Here is a 21,145-nt window from a genome sequence, read left to right as displayed (position 1 = left end):
ATTCTATGTAAACACCACAGTTTATATCTTATATTTTAACAGCCGTTCAAAAATGTAATACATTGTGACAAAATACATTCGAAATAAATATTGTAATTAAAACATTTCATGTTCAAACTCGAATTCAGCAAATTAAAGAAAGTGAATATATCTTGGAAGTCAGATTTACTATTCTACCTCCCAGTCCAAGGAGCACAGGGGAAAGTGAATATTATTGGAGGTGTCAGATTTACTCTTCTAACATCAGTCTAACCCAACAATTGGAAAATATATTTATTTTTGATAGGTCATATTGCCTAAGCTAATGCTCGAGAAAGTGTATGTGTATGGAGTTGGCAAAGTTACTTTTATAACTCTAGTACCACAAACATTGTGCAAAGTACATATATAAGGAGGTGAGAGGAAGGAACAGATTTACTATTCCAAGTCCAGTCCAGAAAACATTTGGATGGTATGTACGTCTACTGAGGTCTGGTTTATTTATGGGTTCGTTTTTTTATAAAAGATAAATGTTACATATATTCAAAAATATTACACTATTTTATATTCATTATAAAAAAGTATCAGCTGCTTATACACCCACAAGATATTTGTTAAAAATATAAATTCTAATTAATAAATTAACCAACATTTCAATTAAATGTGCTGTAATTTTAATAAATGTGTGTATTTATTATGCAAAATGTAAGCATCTCATAAGAATTTAAAACATTTAAATTATCAGATAGCTTATTTATTAACTGAGGGTTGTATAGCTTTTGCAAAATTACATATCTGAGGTATTTCAGTCATCCTAGGCTCTATCTATGCTCCAAAACCAAGCTTGAAGAACCATTTTTGTCAAATAATCTAGACTCTTACTAGGATTTGGTTGGTTTAAAACTACACTCAGAGAAGAATGGAATATTGCTCTTGGCCGGCCCAAGATAAGAAATGCACACTGGAAAAGTCAATTGGAGAGGACTGGCAATGTTATATGATGTGATGTGTAACCATTACGCAGTTGATGTTTCCCATTCAACTCATCAGAATCTGAAGAACAATACTTTTCTTTCAGGTGTTCATGGTACGTCATCATAACCGATATGTATGTCACAGTCTTAGGGCCTCTTACGAAGCTGGCGGTCTTGAGACCACCAGCCTTGCAGTGGCAGTCAGGACCGCCACTGCTGTGTCAGTCCGGCCACCACATTAAGACCCTGACGGTCAGACTGCCAGGGTACCGCAGCCTCCACTGGCTTCAATGATCCTGATGGGCTGATGGAGGCTGAAGTCGTAATCAGCCAGAGCAGCGCTGCATGCAGCACCTCAATGCTGATTACAACCTGGTTCTCTGACAGCCTTTTCATGGCAGTATCACTGCCATGAAAATGATGGTGGAGAAAGGGTGCAGGGGGCCACAGGGGGGCCCCTGCACTGCCCATTGTGTCCCCCTGTCCAGCACCCTGTGCAGACAGGGAGCATTGCAAGGGTGCTGGTGCCCCCTGCATCAGCAGCATTGGAGCTGGCTCGATTATTTGCCGACGACAATGCTGCCACCACTTTCCCGCAGGGCTGATGGGCAGAAACATTGGTTTCTGCCTGTCAGCCCAGCAGGAAAGTCGTTATGGGTCCGGCGGGGAGATAGCCAGTATGGCGGCAACCTCCCCGTCGGAAGTTCGGTGGACAGGTCATCCCGTTCGCCAAACTCCTAATCAGGCCCTTAGGAAGTGGGGTGAAAGATCACAACCGCACTTGATTTTCAATTACTGTAAACTCCCTCCCACCCACCTCTCAGCCCTTGTTGGCAATAATGGCAACCAAATACCAAGTTTCAAATGAGAAGGAGATTTTGATCGGTCATGTACGAGATAACTTGCCAGATTCCAGATTACTTATCAGATTCTGTCATTTCTCTGCAGATGCTTTGGCAGCTGCTAAAGCTATGTAGAGAGGCAACTTGTTGAGATATTCTGCTACAGCAAAATGTACAGCTCAGATAAGAGATTTCATAAAGAACATAAAAAACTTCCCTTGCATCCTGTATTGATGTCCAGAGAGTTTAATGTTAAACTGTCATTACTGTTAATTTCCACTAAAAAAAGTGTAGCATAAGTTTATGCATTTGTCCATACTGTAACTTTTTAGACCTGTTAGTAAAAAAGCCCATATTTTCTAAACTTTGAACTTGACAGAGGTTCTATTGCTTGATAAGTGTCTATCCCATGTTTATACAGAATATTGGAATCAAAAATATCCTTGGACAAAATATTGTGAAGGTAAGTTTCTCTAGGTAAGTAAAGTTTTACTATATTGTGGTAGAGCACAAAGGGCCTGCATGGAGCCTCCATTTTGGATTACACATTCTTTCTGATGATGACTTCTTACTCATTTTTTCACTCACGCAATAAGAACTGAGAAAACACAGTACATGCAGCCTATTCCTTGAAAGCCTTGCTGCCATGCAATCTATACAGTTTGTCCAAGGCTGGGCACACTTAATGCAATGCATTTGTACTATGATTGTCCATTGAGAGAGCTCCTTACTTGCAGACATATCATTTAATCAGTTCTGCGCTCTGACACAATGCAATATGAAGAGTACGTTCATTTTAAAAACTGCCTCTGTGCTATGTTTGGCAGAGGAGCACCTCTACTGGGAGAATTGTGGAATGTAGGGAAACTGTGACTGAGATACAGCCCTGCTGACTCTGACCTCCATCCTGCAAAGAACAACAGCCTGCACTACACTAGACCAGCTTCCTGGTCTCCCGGTACATATTACCCAGGTATGGGGGTTAGTCTATCCCAAGTGATCTGGCAGAAGGTACCCCCACTACGCTCTCAGTAGTGTAGGTAAAAATAGATAGAAGTGTACCAGCACAGTAACATTATGATGGTTTAACTATTTATCTTTTCACCATTTTTGTATTGCTGGTTACCATGCTTTGTTTCATCTGCCTAATAATTGTAGTTCATGTTTTTTATGCAAGAATATGATTGTTGAAATAAATGTTTGAAAATACATTTTTGTGTCTTTCTTGTGACCAATCTTGGGTACGCAGAGTGACAATGAAAGGGTAGATCTGTTTCCATGATTTCCTTGGGAATCTGAGTAATCACATTTGAGGTTGCAAATACCATCTGGGACATGGTATGTTTAGAGGTTCAAATGGTACACTGGGCGCTAGCTAGGAACTCTGTCAACATTTGCAGATGGCATAGTCCCTAAATCCTGAACTTTATGTTGTCCTTATACACAGTCCTACTTAATTCATAGGAACCATATAACATGGCACTACCAACATTATAGGTCAGGTACTTATTTAATGGGTCTTTTTAATAGTTGTTCCATGTGCCCAAGGTCTCCGTTTTCACCTTTTTGTGGAGACATCTGTGGTGTTAGGGATCAATTCTCCTCAACCTATTAGGGAACCCCTAGTTTAGTCTGAATGTTGTTCAAGCTTGAACCTTTAAAAGGATCACCCCACTATAGTATTCCTTCTCTGAATCCTATTCTTTAAAACAGTAAATGCAATTAACATTCCGGTTAATTGTAGACATGCTGTTACAGCACATTTAGCGGCACAGGGATTCACTCTTATGGGTGGAGATGTTACCTTCACAAAACATATAAATGTGAAATTTTTTATTAATAGGTCTATTTTCCTGCAGTAGATGCAAATACACAAACATTGCACACAGACAATGAGGCTGCAGCACCTAACCAATACATGCCTTAACAACAATTAGAAATACCATTACCATTCCAGGAGCAACAAAATTGGTTTTCCAAATGCACTGCAAAATGCACGACTGGATCCCCTTAGCAATGATGGGGCGCCCTGATCTGTCCTAGTTGCCTACACTCCATACCCAAATTTGGCACCACTAAACCACTAAATGCTGGTGAACTCCGTACCCTGTACACATGTCTGGTTAGACTATAAAGATGTTTTTATAGATGTTTAACACACTTTGTTTTGCATACAATAACAACTACCTCAGGGAGGGCTGTTCAAGCTGTTCAGTCATACTGAGCTGTGCCTGCAATTAGTCCTGTCACTATTAACAAAATTATGGGTAAGGTTCCCAGCAGGTGGGAGGAGATTCTGTTCTGGATTGCACAAAAAAAACAGCTTGAAGCAGTGTTTCTCCATAAGGGACCACCAAGACAAACATAGGGCTTGATTGAGATCGCTAATACAGCTGGGGTGATGCGGAAATGAAGCCGGCGGCCTCACCTTCATCCTATTACGATGTTTCAAATCAAATCAAATCATTAACATTTATAAAGCGCGCTACTCACCCGTGCGGGTCTCAAGGCGCTAGGGAGGAAAGGGGGGGTTATCGCTGCTCGAACAGCCAAGTCTTTAGGAGTCTCCGGAAAGCGGAGTGGTCCTGGGTGGTCCTGAGGCTGGTGGGGAGGGAGTTCCAGGTCTTGGCCGCCAGGAAGGAGAAAGATCTCCCACCCGCCGTGGAGCGGCGGGTGCGAGGGACGGCAGCAAGTGCGAGGCCAGCGGAGCGGAGGGGGCGGGTGGGGACGTAGAAGCTGAGGCGTCTGTTGAGGTATTCCGGTCCCTTGTTGTGGAGGGCTTTGTGTGCGTGGGTGAGAAGACGGAAGGTGATCCTTTTGCTGACTGGGAGCCAATGCAGGTGTCTCAGGTGTGCGGAGATGTGGCTGTTGCGGGGTACGTCGAGGATGAGGCGGGCCGAGGCGTTTTGGATGCGTTGCAGGCGGTTTTGGAGTTTGGCTGTGGTCCCGGCGTAGAGGGTGTTGCCGTAGTCCAGGCGGCTCGTGACGAGGGCGTGGGTCACGGTTTTTCTGGTGTCGGCGGGGATCCAGCGGAAGATCTTACGGAGCATGCGGAGAGTGAGGAAGCAGGCGGAGGACACGGCGTTGACTTGCTTGGTCATGGTGAGAAGAGGGTCCAAGATGAAGCCGAGGTTGCGGACGTGGTCTGCGGGGGTCTGATGTTTCCACCAGACTGACCAGCAGAAATGTCTTATTACCATCTTTCTGCCAGTCGCCCTGTGGAAACAGTGTGGCAGCATTGGCCTCAGCTCCCTTAGGGAGCAAGGCCAATGTCATCGCACACAAGCACCCTCAGAATGCCAAAGCAGACAGTGTGCATTCTGAGAGTGCTGGCAGTCGGGCTCCTACACTGCCCTCGACATGGTCGTGGGCAATGCAGGCCCCCCGTGGCCTTCAGCACTGGCTTTCTGCCGGCCTTTTCATGGTGGGGATCCTGGCTTGAAAAGGCTGGTGGACAATGAAGTTGTGACCTGCACGGCCGTGCAGAGTTTGGCTGACCACGACTTTAATTGATGCCAACCCATTAGGATCTATGATCCTCATGGTGGCGGCGGTCTCCTGGCGGTCCGACTGCCAGGATCATAATCTGGTGGTCGGACTGCCAGAAATGCAGAGTTTCAAACGCCACCACAAGTTTGGCGATCTGTGGACTGCCAAACTTGTAATGAGGCCCATAAAATTCTCACATTGTGTCTACCACTTGGTATGGTTACCCCTATTTAAGATTGTACCACATGGGGCACCGTCTTTATTGTCAAATATACCATAATTCCGTCAATAGTTGTTTTGCCTGTATTGCTAAAACAGATTCAAAATGAATACGGGACTGCCCCTGTCCTGGACTTGGGGATGAAATTATTTGGCAATTTAGGCACAGTTTCCTTAATTACATTAAGTAATATTAAAGGGGAGGCAGCAGTGTTGGCAGTGCGTCAACACCTCAGGCAGGTTCCTAATGAGGACCTGGAGCCCGAATTACCAAAAATGATTGCGTTCCCCCCGCACCTCTATAGGTCGAGATCACATGGGAGGCAGGCTAAATAAGCCACAGTTTCAAGGGAAATCTGAAACCGATACTTCCAAACAAGCATCCAAGTCTACTAAAAGATGCTGGGACAAACAAAAAAAATAAAGATAAAACAAAAACACAGTGTGGATCTCCACAACTGCAGCGCACTGAAAAGTGCATTAATAATTTATGTAACTGTGATACACTTAGCCTGATAGGTATCAGTACACTGATACACGTCCTTCTTGTTCCTTTCAGAACTCACCAGACAAATGTTCTGAGAGAGGAGGATGACCAGAATGCAGGCATGAAGAGTATGTGAAACCAAAAACAGACTCATAGGTGGTCATTCTGACCCTGGCGGTCTTTGACCGCCAGGGTGGAGGACCGCGGGAGCACCGCCGACAGGCCGGCGGTGCTCCAATGGGGATTCCGACCGCGGCGGTAAAGCCGCGGTCGGACCGGCACCACTGGCGGGGTCCCGCCAGTGTACCGCGGCCCCATTGAATCCTCCGCGGCGGCGCAGCTTGCTGCACCGCCGCGGGGATTCCGACCCCCCCTACCGCCATCCAGATCCCGGCGGTCGGACCGCCGAGATCCGGATGGCGGTAGGGGGGGTCGCGGGGCCCCTGGGGGCCCCTGCAGTGCCCATGCCACTGGCATGGGCATTGCAGGGGCCCCCGTAAGAGGGCCCCTATATGTATTTCACTGTCTGCTGCGCAGACAGTGAAATACCCGACGGGTGCAACTGCACCCGTCGCACAGCTTCCACTCCGCCGGCTCGATTCCGAGCCGGCTTCATCGTGGAAGCCTCTTTCCCGCTGGGCTGGCTGCCGGTCTGAAGGCGACCGCCCGCCAGCCCAGCGGGAAAGTCAGAATTACCGCCGCGGTCTTTCGACCGCGGAACGGTAACCTGACGGCGGGACTTTGGCGGGCGGCCTCCGCCGCCCGCCAAGGTCAGAATGAGGGCCACAATGTTCATCTGATATCATCATAAAAACGGAAGCAAAACTTCCACAATAAAAATTGAATTTTAAAAAGAAGAAAGGGGCAGGTATTTCAGCTAAATATGCCACATCTCTCGAGAATGCTCCTTCAGAACAAGATGTGGGCACTTGCACTGCTAGAGAGTGTAGCAGAGGTCACAATAGTTCGTCAAAATCTTCAAGAGTTTCTGGACTTGAGAGCAAATAGTGTATTTCTTCAGGTTAAAACACCACACCAGCGGGTAAGCCTTCTCAACAGACTTTATGATCTGGAAATCCAAATTGAGGGTGACACATCAAGTAGTATTGAAGTAATTTTGTGAGAAAAATTAACATATACCTATGACATTCTCTTGGGTGAGGTAGAATGGCCGCCTGAGTTTGTTAGAAAAGTCCCACAAGAAGAAGATGTAATATTACCTTCTTTTTCCATTCTTGTACTTGAAGCAGTTAAACATGTGTATGCCAAAGATTGAGATTTTGCACAAGCCCCAGAATTATACCACAATAATGTAGTTTGGGATAAGGGTTCCTACTACCTTATGATACCTGTACTCTATAGCCCACACTGCAACAACAATATTCAATTAAACATGAAGCAAAAGATCCTGTGAGGGAACGTCTATCGTAACTAGAGTACCAGGGAGTAACTGAACCCTTTGTGTCTCTTATGGATAATCCTATTTTTCCAGTAATGAAACCAGACCATTTCTATCACATAGTCCTAGACTATGGGAACCCTGTGTGTTGCTGTGATTATTCGTCTCTCTATTACCCTGAAGGAAATTCGATAGTGGAAAGGAAGAACTGTGAGTTAAAGAAGTCTTTCATAGCTATTAGGCTCAGGTCGTAGCTGGATCCATCTCCTCTATGGAGTCCAGAGGTGTTCAAATAATATGCCAAGAAGATCTTTAGGATGCCAGACCCCTTAAGAGGTTCTATTTGGGCTCCAGATGAACATTCCAGATCACAATAATCCTGGCACAGTGGCGGCAGCCATGCCCTTTGAGATCAATGAATGTTACCCATCTTACAGGAATTATAAGACTTCTGAGATGAGAGCTCAAATGAAATTACCGAACGTTCTGCCACTGACAAAGTGAAGGAGCAACCAGCATCTTCTGGCTGGATTCCTAAAGTCAGGATCTAGTGTGAGAGAAGGTGACGGACAAGAAATAATTTGGGCCATCATACTGAGCACTTGTGCCAGTTCTTGACATTCAAGGTACCAGAACTGTGATTTTGCCTCCGCTTGCTGGTTCTCAAAACAAACACTTTGTTTCAATTGACCTAATCAAACTACATCATGGGGCCAGTCCTATACAGTAGGCCACAAGGGCTCCTGTTTAGTTCACTGCCTCCTCTCACTACCCTGCAGGAAATTCCTCTACAAGTATTAAGTAATACAGGTATTGCTTCTCCCTGGACAGGGGACTTTACATACTGAATTTCCGCTTGTTCATGTTGCACCTACTAATATAGGACTCACTCCAGATATGAGTCTACAGTTTTCAACTAGTGCTTTTAATAATGAAGTTGTTTATTACCAACCACCTTTGGAAGAGCCTACCAGTTCTCCTTTACCGTGTGAGGTACCTGTTTTTTTCAAAGACTGCCTCTGGTTACTTTGTCAACATTAATGATTTTTCCTCAAATTCTACACACGTTTTACCACATGGAGTGCTTGCACTTCTTCTTTGGCTACAACAGACTTATCTGATTCCTCCTTGGTTCTATATGTGGATTGCCATTTCACTGTTTTTCCTCTACCTTTGGATTGGATTTATTACAGTTTTCTTGATATTGAGTGGATATTGCCTTACAGAACACAATACTCCTGAACTGGTAGCAGAGGTGTTAAAGCCCCATTCTTCTTCACATGGGGTGCACATAGACATGTTTCTGGTGAACATTTCTGCATTTCCTGTCTCTGATGGAACTGTTTGGGATAAGATCCCATTTGACATTTTGGCCAGAAACATTACAAATACCTTATGCATTTAAAATAGCTATGGACAACATCATTGCTCCTGGTGCAAGTCCCGCTGAATGGGACATGGTGACTGTAACAAGCATGCTTTCTGAATTGGAAAGTATGCTGTATTTGAAACTGAAGATATGTATATGAATTCTTCTAATTATAATGAAATGATTTGCTATCATCACTATGCTCATCACTATGAACATTGCCCAACACCAGCAGTGGGTAGTTCAAAAACATTTTTAAGAAAGTTTGCATATTTTTCAGGACACAGCCCCTTATACACAAGTTCTTCTTATTATTGTAAGCTTACTCCTTCCCCACTGGAGAAAAATATACTAACCAAAACTAAATTATGTATTCAGACTCATTTATATCCTATATCCCAACTGACCCTATAGGGGTCTGAGTATTAGAAGAGAGTTTTGATTTGAAATCGATTTGGGGAACATGCCCTTGGCAGGTTCAGAGCATTGATGCTTTGTTTAGACATGCCTCATTCCTAGACAATTGAGTTTCCTGAACAAAACAGTGCAACAAACAACGTGGCTGAGTCTGGCTAAAATTAAGGCAATGAACGCACATTGCACATTAGCTGCAATTAAGAAACATCTATCTCTCCTTTCTGATGACATGGATTTACAAGATTTCTTGTTAGGTCCTAAGCCACAACGTTCAAAACGCTTTATATATGCCTGTTACAAAGAGATGTGGAAAACGTCTCAGCAAGAAGCTGCTGAACGAATGACACAAATTGACAGGGAAAATTTGGCAAAAGAATTGGCTGTTGAGGACAATGGCATGACTACATTATCAAATCACATTTATTCTTTGAATAACATTGTATCATCTGCATTCGATATTATACAGAATGACATGTCTATTAAAGTATGGGCAAAGTCATTTGAGATTGATTATGCAACTGAGTTGGACATTGCAGGTTTTAAAATCAAATTATATGCCATGGAAGTATTTGAAAGCAGCAGAATTGTGTTTCCATTTAATTTAACACACATACAGAGAGTGATGCAGAAAAAAGGAGGAACTTATACCATGTTGAACATTGAGCTTTTAAAGAAACTACCCTTTTCAGTAGCAGAGACACCGTCTGCTGTGAGACAGTTTTACATTATTATCAAACTCTACATTTCAGTTTACATCTTGTCTGAAACATTTACATGTTAGCATATATGAAGCAATGGAGGAAAGTTTTCTTCAAAAGTACTGTGTTTTACCTTTTGATTACAAATGTGTGAATGGGGAAACTGAAGTCTTCGTTAGTGAAAGCGAAGGAGAAACTTCATTCAGCTATTCATTACTTTTTAAAGAGGTGACCCGCATAGCACATGCAATGTGTCCATGGCCAATTTAGTCTGTTATCTTAAAAGCACAGCAGCCTTCTTGAGTCAGCCAGTGTTCAGATTACTCTTGAATTGGAGTTATTTGGTACTGAATGACCAAGGATGTTGTAGGATGAAACCGGGTGTCCCATATGTGGTGATGATCTCCAGGGTCATGACCTGCTGTAATGGCGTGGTATTTCCACTTACACGCAAGGTTAGGGAAAATACTGTATGACCTTCCATCCCCATTTTTAATGTTAGCTTTGATAAGCTGGGTCGACTGAAAGCCTTATTGTTTCAGAAGGATTTTTCTTTCCAAGCTGCAAGGTCTTGGTTTCAGGTTCAATCTCTATTGGGCACAAACCTGCCGCAGCTTTTTGGTGAACTTGTTCACTGAATATTTAGTGCTTGAAATACCACGGGAGTGGTACACTTTTATAAAGCGATTGGGACCGGCTTTGTGAGCACCTTTCAGACTGCATTTGGAGTAATACCATCTGCACTGTTTGGTTTCAAGTGTTTTTGGAAGCATACCAGTTGGGTTATCCTAGTCATTGCAATTTTGGTCCTATTTGTGCCGTTCTGCAATGGATATTCTACCTCGTGGCCAAAAGATGATGAATCTGCCACACATTGTGCTGTGTCATGAACGTATGATACAGTACTTCTGGCCCGCTTTGCTCCAGAAACTGAATGTGAACTGGTCTTTGTGCTTTAGACCTGTGTGGTTACAAAGTGTACAGCCTGTGGGCCACTATCAGTTGTGGCCTTTTGAGTGTGAACTGAACTTATGTCTTGCTGCTCAATTTGTTCAATAAATGGATACGCATGTGTGTCCGTTGAGGACCCACTCTCAGTGCTGTCCTATGAGGCTGCCACTGCTGCTGGATGCGTACTATAATCCATTACTTCTGGTCGATATGGAAGCTTCAGGCCCTGGATTCTTGGAATTTGGCTCTAATGTTGCGATTACACTACCGGCAGTCATGCCTGCAGCTTCTGCTGAATTGCTGGGCTATAACCATGTTTGTTCACTGGAACTTGCTTCTCAGGCCACTGTGGATGTGTTATGTACAGATGAGGTTCCTTTCTGTATCCAACTGATTTTGGACATGGAAACATTTCGGGAGCCTCCTGCACTTTGTTTCGGCCCCTTGTCCTGATTAAATTTGGTTTTATTCATTTTATTGGCTTTTTGGTTGGCAGATTTTTAATGCAGTTTTCATTTGTTTTTATTATTAAAGTGCATTTACATTTTACATATGTATTAATTTAAAATTCATATTTTAGGCTAGCTTTTATTTTGGACTGAGCTAAGTCTCCCACAGCCAAGAGCAGGGTGTTGTAAAGTCTGACAGGGCCTGCACAGCCCCTCCATTTTAGAGTGCACATTTTAGCTTAGCCTTTTATTTCTGAAGGTGACCTTTTACTTGGTTTCTCACTCATGCAATAATGTACGGAGAAAACACTGTACATGCAGCCTATTCCTTGTAAGTGTTGCTGCCATACAGTTTGTACACGCCATAGAAAGCTAGGCTCATAGAACATGATGTCCTTGTATTATGACTGTTCATTGGAGACAGCCCCTTACTTGGAGACATATCATTGCATCAGCACTGCACCTCTGGCACAGTGCAATATAACATTCAACAGAGGTGCACTTCTAGTTGTATCATCCTGGAATGCAGTGCACTGTGACCAGGATGCAGCCCTGCTGACTCCGACGAACAACATGCAAATGACAATAGCCTGCACTACACCAGACCGGCTTCCTGGCACATCTTACCCAAGTATGGGGGGGTAGGCTATCCCAATTGATCTGGCAAAGGGTACTCCCACTATGCTTTCGATAGTGTAGGTAGTGACAGACAGGAGTCTACTAACACAATAACATCATCATGGTTGAACTATTTATCTTTTTCACCATTTTTGTAATGTGGGTTAGCATGCTCTGTTTTATCTGCCCAATAATTGCAACTCATTCTTTTTATGCAAGAATACAATTGTTGCAATAAATGTTTGAAAATACATTTTATAATGTTTCTTGTGTCCTATATTGGGTACGCAGAGTGACAACAAAAAGATAGATCTTTTTTAATGATTTCCTTGTGCATCTGAGAAGTCATGCTCGAGGCTGCAAATAGCACCTGGGACCATGGTAGGTTTCGGGATTCAGATGGAGCACTGGCTAGGAACTCTGTCAACATTTCCTGTTGGTATAGTAGGACTGAGTCCTTATATCCTGAAGCTGATATTGTCCTGAAACACAGTCCCACTTAATTCGTAGGAACCGTATAACTTGGAACCACCAACACTTTAGGTCAGGTGCTTATTTAATGGGTCTCCTGAGCAGTTATTACATGTGCCCATGGTCTTCCTTTTCACCTTTATGTTGAGACGTCTGTGGTATTAGGGATCAATCTTCCACAACTTAATAGGAAACCCCTATTTTAGTCCTAAGGTAGTTCAAGCTTGGCCCTTTGAAAGGATCATAGTATTTCATTCTCTGAATTCTATTATTTAAAATGGTGAAAGCAATTACCATTCTGGTTAAATGTAAATATCCTGTTACAGCACATATAGTGGCACAGGGACCCCCTCTAACGTGTGGAGATGTTACCTTCATGGTATGAGCCCATGAAACATATAAATGTGAAGTTTTTTATTCATGGGTCAATTTTTTCTGCGGTGGACACAAATAAACATTTTACACATGCAATAAGGCTGCAGCACCTAAAAAATACAGGTTATTAGAAATACCATTAACATTTCAGGAACATCAAAACTAGTTTCAAGGTGCCCTTCCACATACACTGCAAAATGCAAGACTGGGTTCCCTAGGCAAAGATGGGGCAAACTGGCCAGTCCTAGCTGGCTACACTCCATACCCAATTTGGCACAATTAAATGCCGGTGAACTTCATACCATGACACAGGTCTTGTTATGCTATATAGACATTCAAAGCAAGTTTCTTATGCGTTCAATAAAAACCAGCCCAGGAAAGGCTGTTCAAGCTGTTCAGCCACAGTTAGCTGTGCCTGCAGTGAGTTCTGTCACTATTAACACAATTATGGGTATGGTTACCACCAGGCAAGAGAAGATTCTATTCTGGATTGTACAAGAAAACAAACCAGTTTGAAGCAGGGTTTCCCCATACAGGACCCCAAGACAAACATCAAATTCTCACCATCTGTCTACCTCTTGGTAGGCTTCCCACTATTGAAGATTGTGCCACCTGGGGCAGCGTCTTTGCTGCCATATATACCATAATGCAGTCAGTAGCTGTTTTGTCTGAGGTGCTAAAACAGATGCAAAATGAATATAGGCTGCCCCTGCCCTCGATGCTCTTGAAAGTGTAGGTAGTTAAAGTTAGAAGTGTACCAACACAGTAACATCATCATGGTTGAATTATTTATCTTAATCAGCATTTTTGTAATGCTGGTTACTATGCTTTGTTTCATCTGCCTAATAATTGCAGCTCATGCTTTTGATGCAGGAATGCGATTGTTGCAATAAATGTTTGAAAATACATTTTAATATCTTTCTTGTGTCCTATCTTGGGTACGCAGAGTGACAATGAATGGGAGATTTGTTTCCACGATTTCCTTGGGAAACTGAGTAGTCATGTTTGAGATTGCAAATACCATCTGGTACCCTGGCAAATTTAGGGGTTCAGGTGGGGTACCATGAGCTAGCTAGGAATTGTGTCAACATTTCTTTATGGTATACTTGGAATGAGTTCATATATCCTGAAGCTTACGTTGACCTTACATACAGCCCTACTTAATCTGTAGGAACCATAAAACAATATATAACTCCACTTGTATGTACCTTGCCAATATGTATATCTTCAAGGTAAGTAGAGGTGAAGTTAAGAATAGTAAATCTATACTTACCTATTTGCACTTACCTGACATTTTGCTCCTCAATATTGTTGACATGATAATGTGTTCACACGATACTACTGGTTCTGATGTTCTATCAGTGATCTGTCTATCCAGAACCTCTAATTAACTTAAGCCTTTGGGGGTCATCCTGTGCAACAACTGGTTTACAAGAATGGTACAATAAAGGTAGGTCTTCATTCTCCATTCGTAAATATCTGAATTTGAACAGTTTGAGCACTCAGCTAAAGTATGAGACCATAAAGCCCTTCTACACCCATTCCTGCCAATTTTTTAAAACACTCCTATGTTTGCTGAGCCCAACAAAACATTTTGTTTTGGTTAACATCATCTCTGAAATGTACAGCACATTTGAAAAGTCATTTGCCCCCACTACTTACAGGTCAGTCGCAGTAACAAAGATGCCATCTGCTCAGGTTTGTCAAAATTTGATCGGATCTGGACCAGAACATCCATGTTCTCCATCACCAGTTTCTGTGGACATATAGAAGTGTAAATATGTTGATATGTAGAAACATATGGATGTTAATGTAAGTCATAACAATCCAGTTAGATGTCATGTTAATTTACTCTGTAAAATAATGGGCAATGGATAATAATACACAATAAAGAATAGTAAAGGATATTAATACATCTAATTTTAAGGACCTCTAGGGGAAGGAAGTAAATTAGAAACAAAGCAAAATTTCTGTTAAATCAGCACTTGGCAAATCACACAAAAAGTGAACTATGACTATCTGATGTCCACATGAGGAATGCTTTTGGCAACTTGTCACTGCTCAAGGCTATCCTCAAAAAGAGAAGGTCAATTCAATGGCAGTTGGAGATTGGGCTGGTCATCTGATAGCAAACCCACAGTCAAAAACAGCCTAATTGGAGGAGTGAACAGCAAGGTGGGGCGGCAGTGCCATCAGTGGCGGCCTCCCTCTTCAGAGTGGCAGTCCTCATCTAATCAACACTGCAAAGAGGGCCTGCAGATGTGAGCAAGTGTGGTTGCACAATCCCACAAAAGAAGCCTCAAAGAATGACTGGGCCACTGGGAACGTAGGGGCACTTGCTTTCCTCAAATTACTCTGAGGGCCCTAGAAGACAAAATGGTCAAATTCTAGCAGGGCCTTAATGGAAGGAAGAGGACAGCTTAACATCCTCTGGAAATGCATGAAGGAAGGGTCTAGAGGGCTGGGCTTCCCCAGAACAGATGCCCCCAGGGACCTGCAGGGAAGGAAGATATATGCTCTGGTCTTGAAGGAGCTGAAAGGGCCAGAAGAGAGGCTTCTCTGTGATTCCCATAGGCCAGCCATGGGAAAAAGGGCCAAAGTGAAAACAATACTAGCCCAAATATCTGTTTGCAGCTGTTTTGGGTCCGGAAGCCTCTGGCATTGAGGAAGGAGAGGCTATGAAGCTTGTGACTACAGAAAATGATGAAAATAAAAATCAAATTGCACTGCTACATGGACTTAGGAGCCAGGAGAAGCCCTACACTGGGGTCACTAGGACTCAGGAATGTTTTTTGATATTTGGGATGTGCAGACTAGACAAGAGGCCTACTGCCCTCTTCCTCACTTTGTAAATTGTAGAAATCCTCCCATATTTAAACCCCTTGATTCGCTAAGTTATTCCAAACATCAAAATGTGTGTTGTTAATGTAATAATTACAAGGACCTGATTAAATAGCGTCCAAATCACTAATGGATCGCTATTGGGTATCCTTTTCTGGTTTCCAGAGGGATCTTACTGACCATCACTGTGTATATGTGGCAATCTAAAAAGGAGGAGTGGAATGGAGCCAGCCTTGCACCAAGATGGCAGCGTTTTGAGGTAGCCTCAACTCTACTCCCATTCTGAGGCTGTCTTTAACACTGGAGGCTTATCTAAACCTGGTGTTCAGTGGTCTCTAATGGAAAGAGCAGATGTTGACAGTTTAAGACACAAAACATCTTGCCCCACACCAGCAGCAACAAGAGCCATTGGGCTGATGCAGCCATGAGTGATGGCATTACCTGGTGTTTATTCTCCGATTAGAGGGGTTAAGCCGGGCACACCAATGAATTGGCACTTTGGTATCTCCACCATGTCTGATACTGTGTAACAACACATCGAATTGGAGGGGTGGCCCTGAATAAAAGCGGGTGATTTCTGTTGCAACTTAGCCATGTGTACATCTTCCAATGGTGTAACAGACAGCATGTTTGAAGTACAAAAGGAAGAGATCACTGAGGACATGAGCGAGGGGTGAAGCAGCACGATGGAATGTTTCTGATATAGCCCTAAAATAAAGAAGTCATCAAATAAGCTTAAGCAATAGGGTCGCAAAGATACAAAGGACATTTTTGCACCAAAAACAACAACCTCCAAAGGTGTATGTGGTGAAAAACCAGAAGGCCCTGCTAATAACAAATTGATTTTGTACAGAGTAAAAACAGGATAAAGCCGCTACTCTTAGAATGATAACAATTTTCCCACGCACTGAAACCAATATGTCCCATCTGGAAGGTGTTAGGGAGGAGAACAAGGCTGTGGGCCTCATTATGATTTTGAAGGTCCATGCATCGCTATGGCAGTGGTGGCGGTCTGCCCGCCTTCAGCTTGGCAGTCAGACCACTGTATTACAAGTCTTGCAGGCCTATGACGCAAAGAGTACTGCAGTCCCGCTGGCATCACCAGGCAACACAGACGGCCGTGGTCACAAGGCAGCAAAAACAGGCCCGCGGAGCCTGTGTTTACGCCAGACACATTGTGAGGATGCACACCGCCACTGTAACCGTGGCAGTCCAACCACAACACCTCAGCAGGTGAAAACAGAGAGTATAAAGGGTGCAACTCACCTGCATGCAGCCTTACATGTCCAGTGCCATCATGCAGCCCATTACACATGGCCTGCCGCTGCTGCTAATCATCAAAGGAGCCCAAAATCCATGCAAACATGGATGCAACCAACCATAAATACACCTACCTACCTGGGTCATTACGCTCAACAATAGATCGGCGAGGTCATCCACATGATATGGGGTCATGCTACGAGCACCAAGTACACTTGTCACTGCGTACAAAGCCTGAGTCATTCACAAAGAAGGACACATTCAGAGCCACAAAATGCCCCTTTGGGCAGGTCACTCAAACAGCACCGCAACACTACACAAAAACACGTCTGACCATCTCAGGCACAGGCACAGTGAAGTGTACACAACATTGTGTCACACAACACCAACAGCACAGCAACATCACATCTACAAATACAACTGTCATCCTCACATTTCTCACACGCCATGGACTGTCATCACATTCAACATACATATGTATGGATGTGTCATGGAACACAAACACCACTCAGATTAAACAGCCATGCAATGGACTCATACATCAGCTAAATTGCAACACAATAGAAGAACAATGAGATGCACAAGAGACACAAAAACAAATACAGAAAGCTCACCATACAAACAATACCTCCATAATAGGGATGGGGCATCAGGAGCACTCATGGAAGAATGCTGCTGTGGGACACATTACACTTTGCACTTTGCACATGCCCCTAAAACAACATTTGCACAGGAACTGGTCCTTCGGGTATCTCAGGGTCAAACAAGACTAGAGCCAAGTAACATGCTTATCTGCACAATATGGAAGTGCAAGTCAAGAAAGTACATAGAACTGCAACATCATGGGACATACATCTAGATGAAATAGCTGCAAGGTATACACAGATAAATGGACACATGCACAGTCAAATGCTAAGGAAGCTAGCGCAACTAAACACCCTCCATGTCTGCACAAACAAAACTCGAGCTCCCACACATGAGACAAATGTACAATCCATTTCAGGGGGACAAGTCCAACATCATACATGCTGACATTGATGACAAGATGAAATACTTACCATAGCAAAAGAACACAATGCAATAACACCGCAATTTGATTAACAAACACATATCCATACAGTCAACATCTACCTTCGTCTTGAGTGACACCAGAATTGCCCACACAGTCAGATTTTGCAAACAACAGCAAATGGATCAGAAAGCAGACTGAAATACACACAAGTGTAGGCAAACAACACACGTTACTCAGGAATAACATAAAAGTAGAAAAGGAATTGCAGGACAAATGTGTACCCCATATAACAACTAATTTGGTTTATTAACAACCAAATGCAAAATGTTCAAGGCCATTGGCCAGACCATTAGTCTTTCATTGCACAGTAGTAATGTGCCAACACTTGACTCCAATTACTACCAAGGAACCGCCACAGGAAGGTGCTTCAAGTGGGCAGGCAGGCACTTAAAGGTTTATCCAATCAGGGGCGGTGGGCAGATTTGGGATGGATGGATTTGGGAGGGGTTGACTCTTTTTTAGGAGATGTGGGCTTCTTATTGGGGTGGGATTGGGTGCTTGCAGGGGATCAGGTGTGATGGGGGACTTGGAGGTGAAAGGGATGGGTTGGGATGTGGGTTGGGTCCTCTTGGGTTTGGGATGGGGGTGGAGGGCAAGGTGAAACAAAAAACTTTCCTTAGGAGTAAGGGGACAGTCATCAGAAGGGGTTGGGGATTTGGAGGGTGAGGGAGTGGTTGTATGGTGTGTCGGTATGGATGTCTTGGGTATGTGTATGTGTGAGTTATGCTTATGTTTGGGTGGTATATGTTGCGTGTGTGAGTGTGGACGATTACATGTCAGGGGCTGGAGGTGCTGGGTGATGGAGTGGTGGATGTGTGTGTGTCTGTTGGGATGGTGTCTGCAGGTATGCTTATAGTGGGTGATGTGTGTGCGTGTGTGTGTCTGTTGGGGTGGTGTCTGCATGTATGGTGGGTGTGTCACTGACTGTTGTGGTGGTGCATGTGGGTATGCTTGATGTGGTGTGTGGGCCAGTGGGGGTTGTGGGGGTGTCTAGGAAGGTGGTGGCTGATGGTGTGTGTGTGGGTGTATGCTGAGTGCTTGCACGTCGGCGTGCTTTGTGGTGTTTCTGTTTATGTGTGCTGATTTTGTGCGTTGAGGTGGATGTGTGTGGATCTGTCTGTTTGCTTGGGATAGGTAGGGGAATGGGGGATTTATATGGGAAGAGGGAGGTGGAGGGCGGATGGAAGGTGGGGGGTGACTGGCTGCCGACAGTGAGGAGGCCAGAGCTTGAAAAGATCTCTGTAGGCCAGACACGGCACTATGAATGCCTTCCAGAAAAGCACTTGTCTGCTGAAGTTGGCAGGCCAATCCCTGGATGGCATTCACAATGGCAGTCTGACCCACAGAGATACTCCCCCGGAGGTCAATAGCCTCCTCACCCAGGGCAGCAGGGGGAACAGGGGCTGCGGGGGAACAGGGGCTGCGGGGAGATGCCTGCGGCAAAGGGTGAGCTGGCACAGCCAACTGGGTGGGGAGCAATAGGGAGGGTGGCAATAGAACTGGGAGTGGTGGACAAAGATGGTACTGTAGTATGTCCTGATGGGTCTGCCACTACTAGGGAGTAGCCACTGGAAGAAGAATCCAATGATGATGTAGATCCGGTCTCCTCTGTGGCACTCTCCTCACCCTCTGAGCCATTGGGTCTCTCTGTGTCGGTGGTGTCTTAACCTGAGGTCCCGTGGCCAGATGCTTCCCCACTTGACTGTGCCCTGTCTCCTTCACTTGCTTGGGCTGATGCTGTAAATCCAAAGAAAAATAGGGTCACCACATGTCCCTGATCACACTTGAAAACAGGTCTGATTAGTAAACATAACCATGATGTCAAGTATGCCCCTGCAACAAACTCCACCTAAGTGGCCCCTACATGTACCATACCACATGCATGCTTGCCATCTGAATTGTCAACAGTTGCCCAAAGGAAAATCAGGATCTCAGGCAACTACATTTGCATGGCTGAAGTGTTGCAATTACAGTAACCATTGAACAAGTAGGAGACCACATCACGTTCAATGCTTTCTCTCATGGAGTATACATTACTTTCCTGTTGTCATACAATAGTAGGCCAATGTCAACTCCATTCCCACCAATCCCACTAAAGGTCAGGCAGACAGTTATTTGTCACATACCCAATACCACAACAATAAGAAATGATGCTCCCAGAACATGCCAGGTTGCTGACAGTACAGTAGCCTGGAGAAGGTGACATGGAAATACTAATGTCACACTTGAAATATATCCACAGTGCACACTTCACCAAGTGAAATTTGTACCAATGGGGCCATGGAGGAAGTACCAATGTTTCTCTTATACTGTATGCCTCACATTTGGCATGGAAATGTACATTGTAGATATCATGTGCAAATTGTCAGGGAGCTATGAATCAGCAAGCCCAGTGGAAATGACCACTAATGTCTAGCACCCCTTACAACTACATACTCTGATTGCATCAATATAAGCCATTAGTCCTTTGTATGTCAGAGAGACACAAAGATTTGTAAGTACCTGTAGGAGGCCCTCCAAATGTTCCTCAATGGGAAGCTACGACACTGTCTCCATTTTGGTCATGCAAACCCAGATGTCTGTGAATTAATGGTAGAACCCAAAAACGTGATTTCAACATAACTGCAAGACCTTCAATGATGCATGCCAACAGTCAGGTAAAAAACCTTCCCTGTTACACATGTGGAGTGCACTTTGCTACATGATGCCACATCAATGGCCTGGAAATGCATATTTTGGATAAACATCAAGTCATACATGTCTTGTACCTCATTGCTACTGCAGTTGTAAATCAAGGGTATGTATGAGCTAACAATCAATGGTACACACTCCTGTCTGAGGCACCACATGGAATGTAATCCCTTTGCAAATGTCCTATTCCAAACACAGGTTGGCATGCACATGTTTGTGAGGGAATACAGGAATTATCCCATATACACAGGTAGACCATGCATGAAACAGCAGCATACACATTTTGTCAAAAGAGAAAGAGACACATGCTAAGACATGGCCACAAGGAATGTTGGGAACAGTGATGGCACACAAATCATGTCCATGGACATTCCCCACTTGCCCAGGGAAGGTACTGATCTGTAGCTGCACCCAAAGATAAATCTATGCTCTGTCACACATATGATGGTCATCTTCACATTACAGACTAACTAACTGGCACACAGAGGCACATTGTAGCATGTGAGGAGGAAAAGGATGGCGTCGAACGGTATCAATTGTGCCA

At 44.0% G+C, this 21,145-nt stretch overlaps 1 protein-coding gene across 2 annotated transcripts in view; it reads right to left on the bottom strand.

The window, feature by feature from the left end:
* NCKAP1L (NCK associated protein 1 like) overlaps positions 1 to 21,145 on the bottom strand; it is a 1,641,522-nt gene that overhangs the window by 701,385 nt on the left and 918,992 nt on the right. For both annotated transcript variants that reach the window (XM_069231027.1, XM_069231028.1), the window contains exon 24: positions 14,400 to 14,493. In XM_069231027.1, coding sequence (XP_069087128.1) covers positions 14,400 to 14,493 — 94 coding nt within the window. The remainder of the gene's footprint in view (positions 1 to 14,399; positions 14,494 to 21,145) is intronic.

Source organism: Pleurodeles waltl, chromosome 4_2 (genome assembly GCF_031143425.1).
Source record: "Pleurodeles waltl isolate 20211129_DDA chromosome 4_2, aPleWal1.hap1.20221129, whole genome shotgun sequence".
In the NCBI taxonomy this organism is placed as follows: domain Eukaryota; kingdom Metazoa; phylum Chordata; class Amphibia; order Caudata; family Salamandridae; genus Pleurodeles; species Pleurodeles waltl.
The sequence above is the reverse complement of the archived record's forward strand: the minus strand, read 5'-3'. Positions and strand labels throughout refer to the sequence as shown.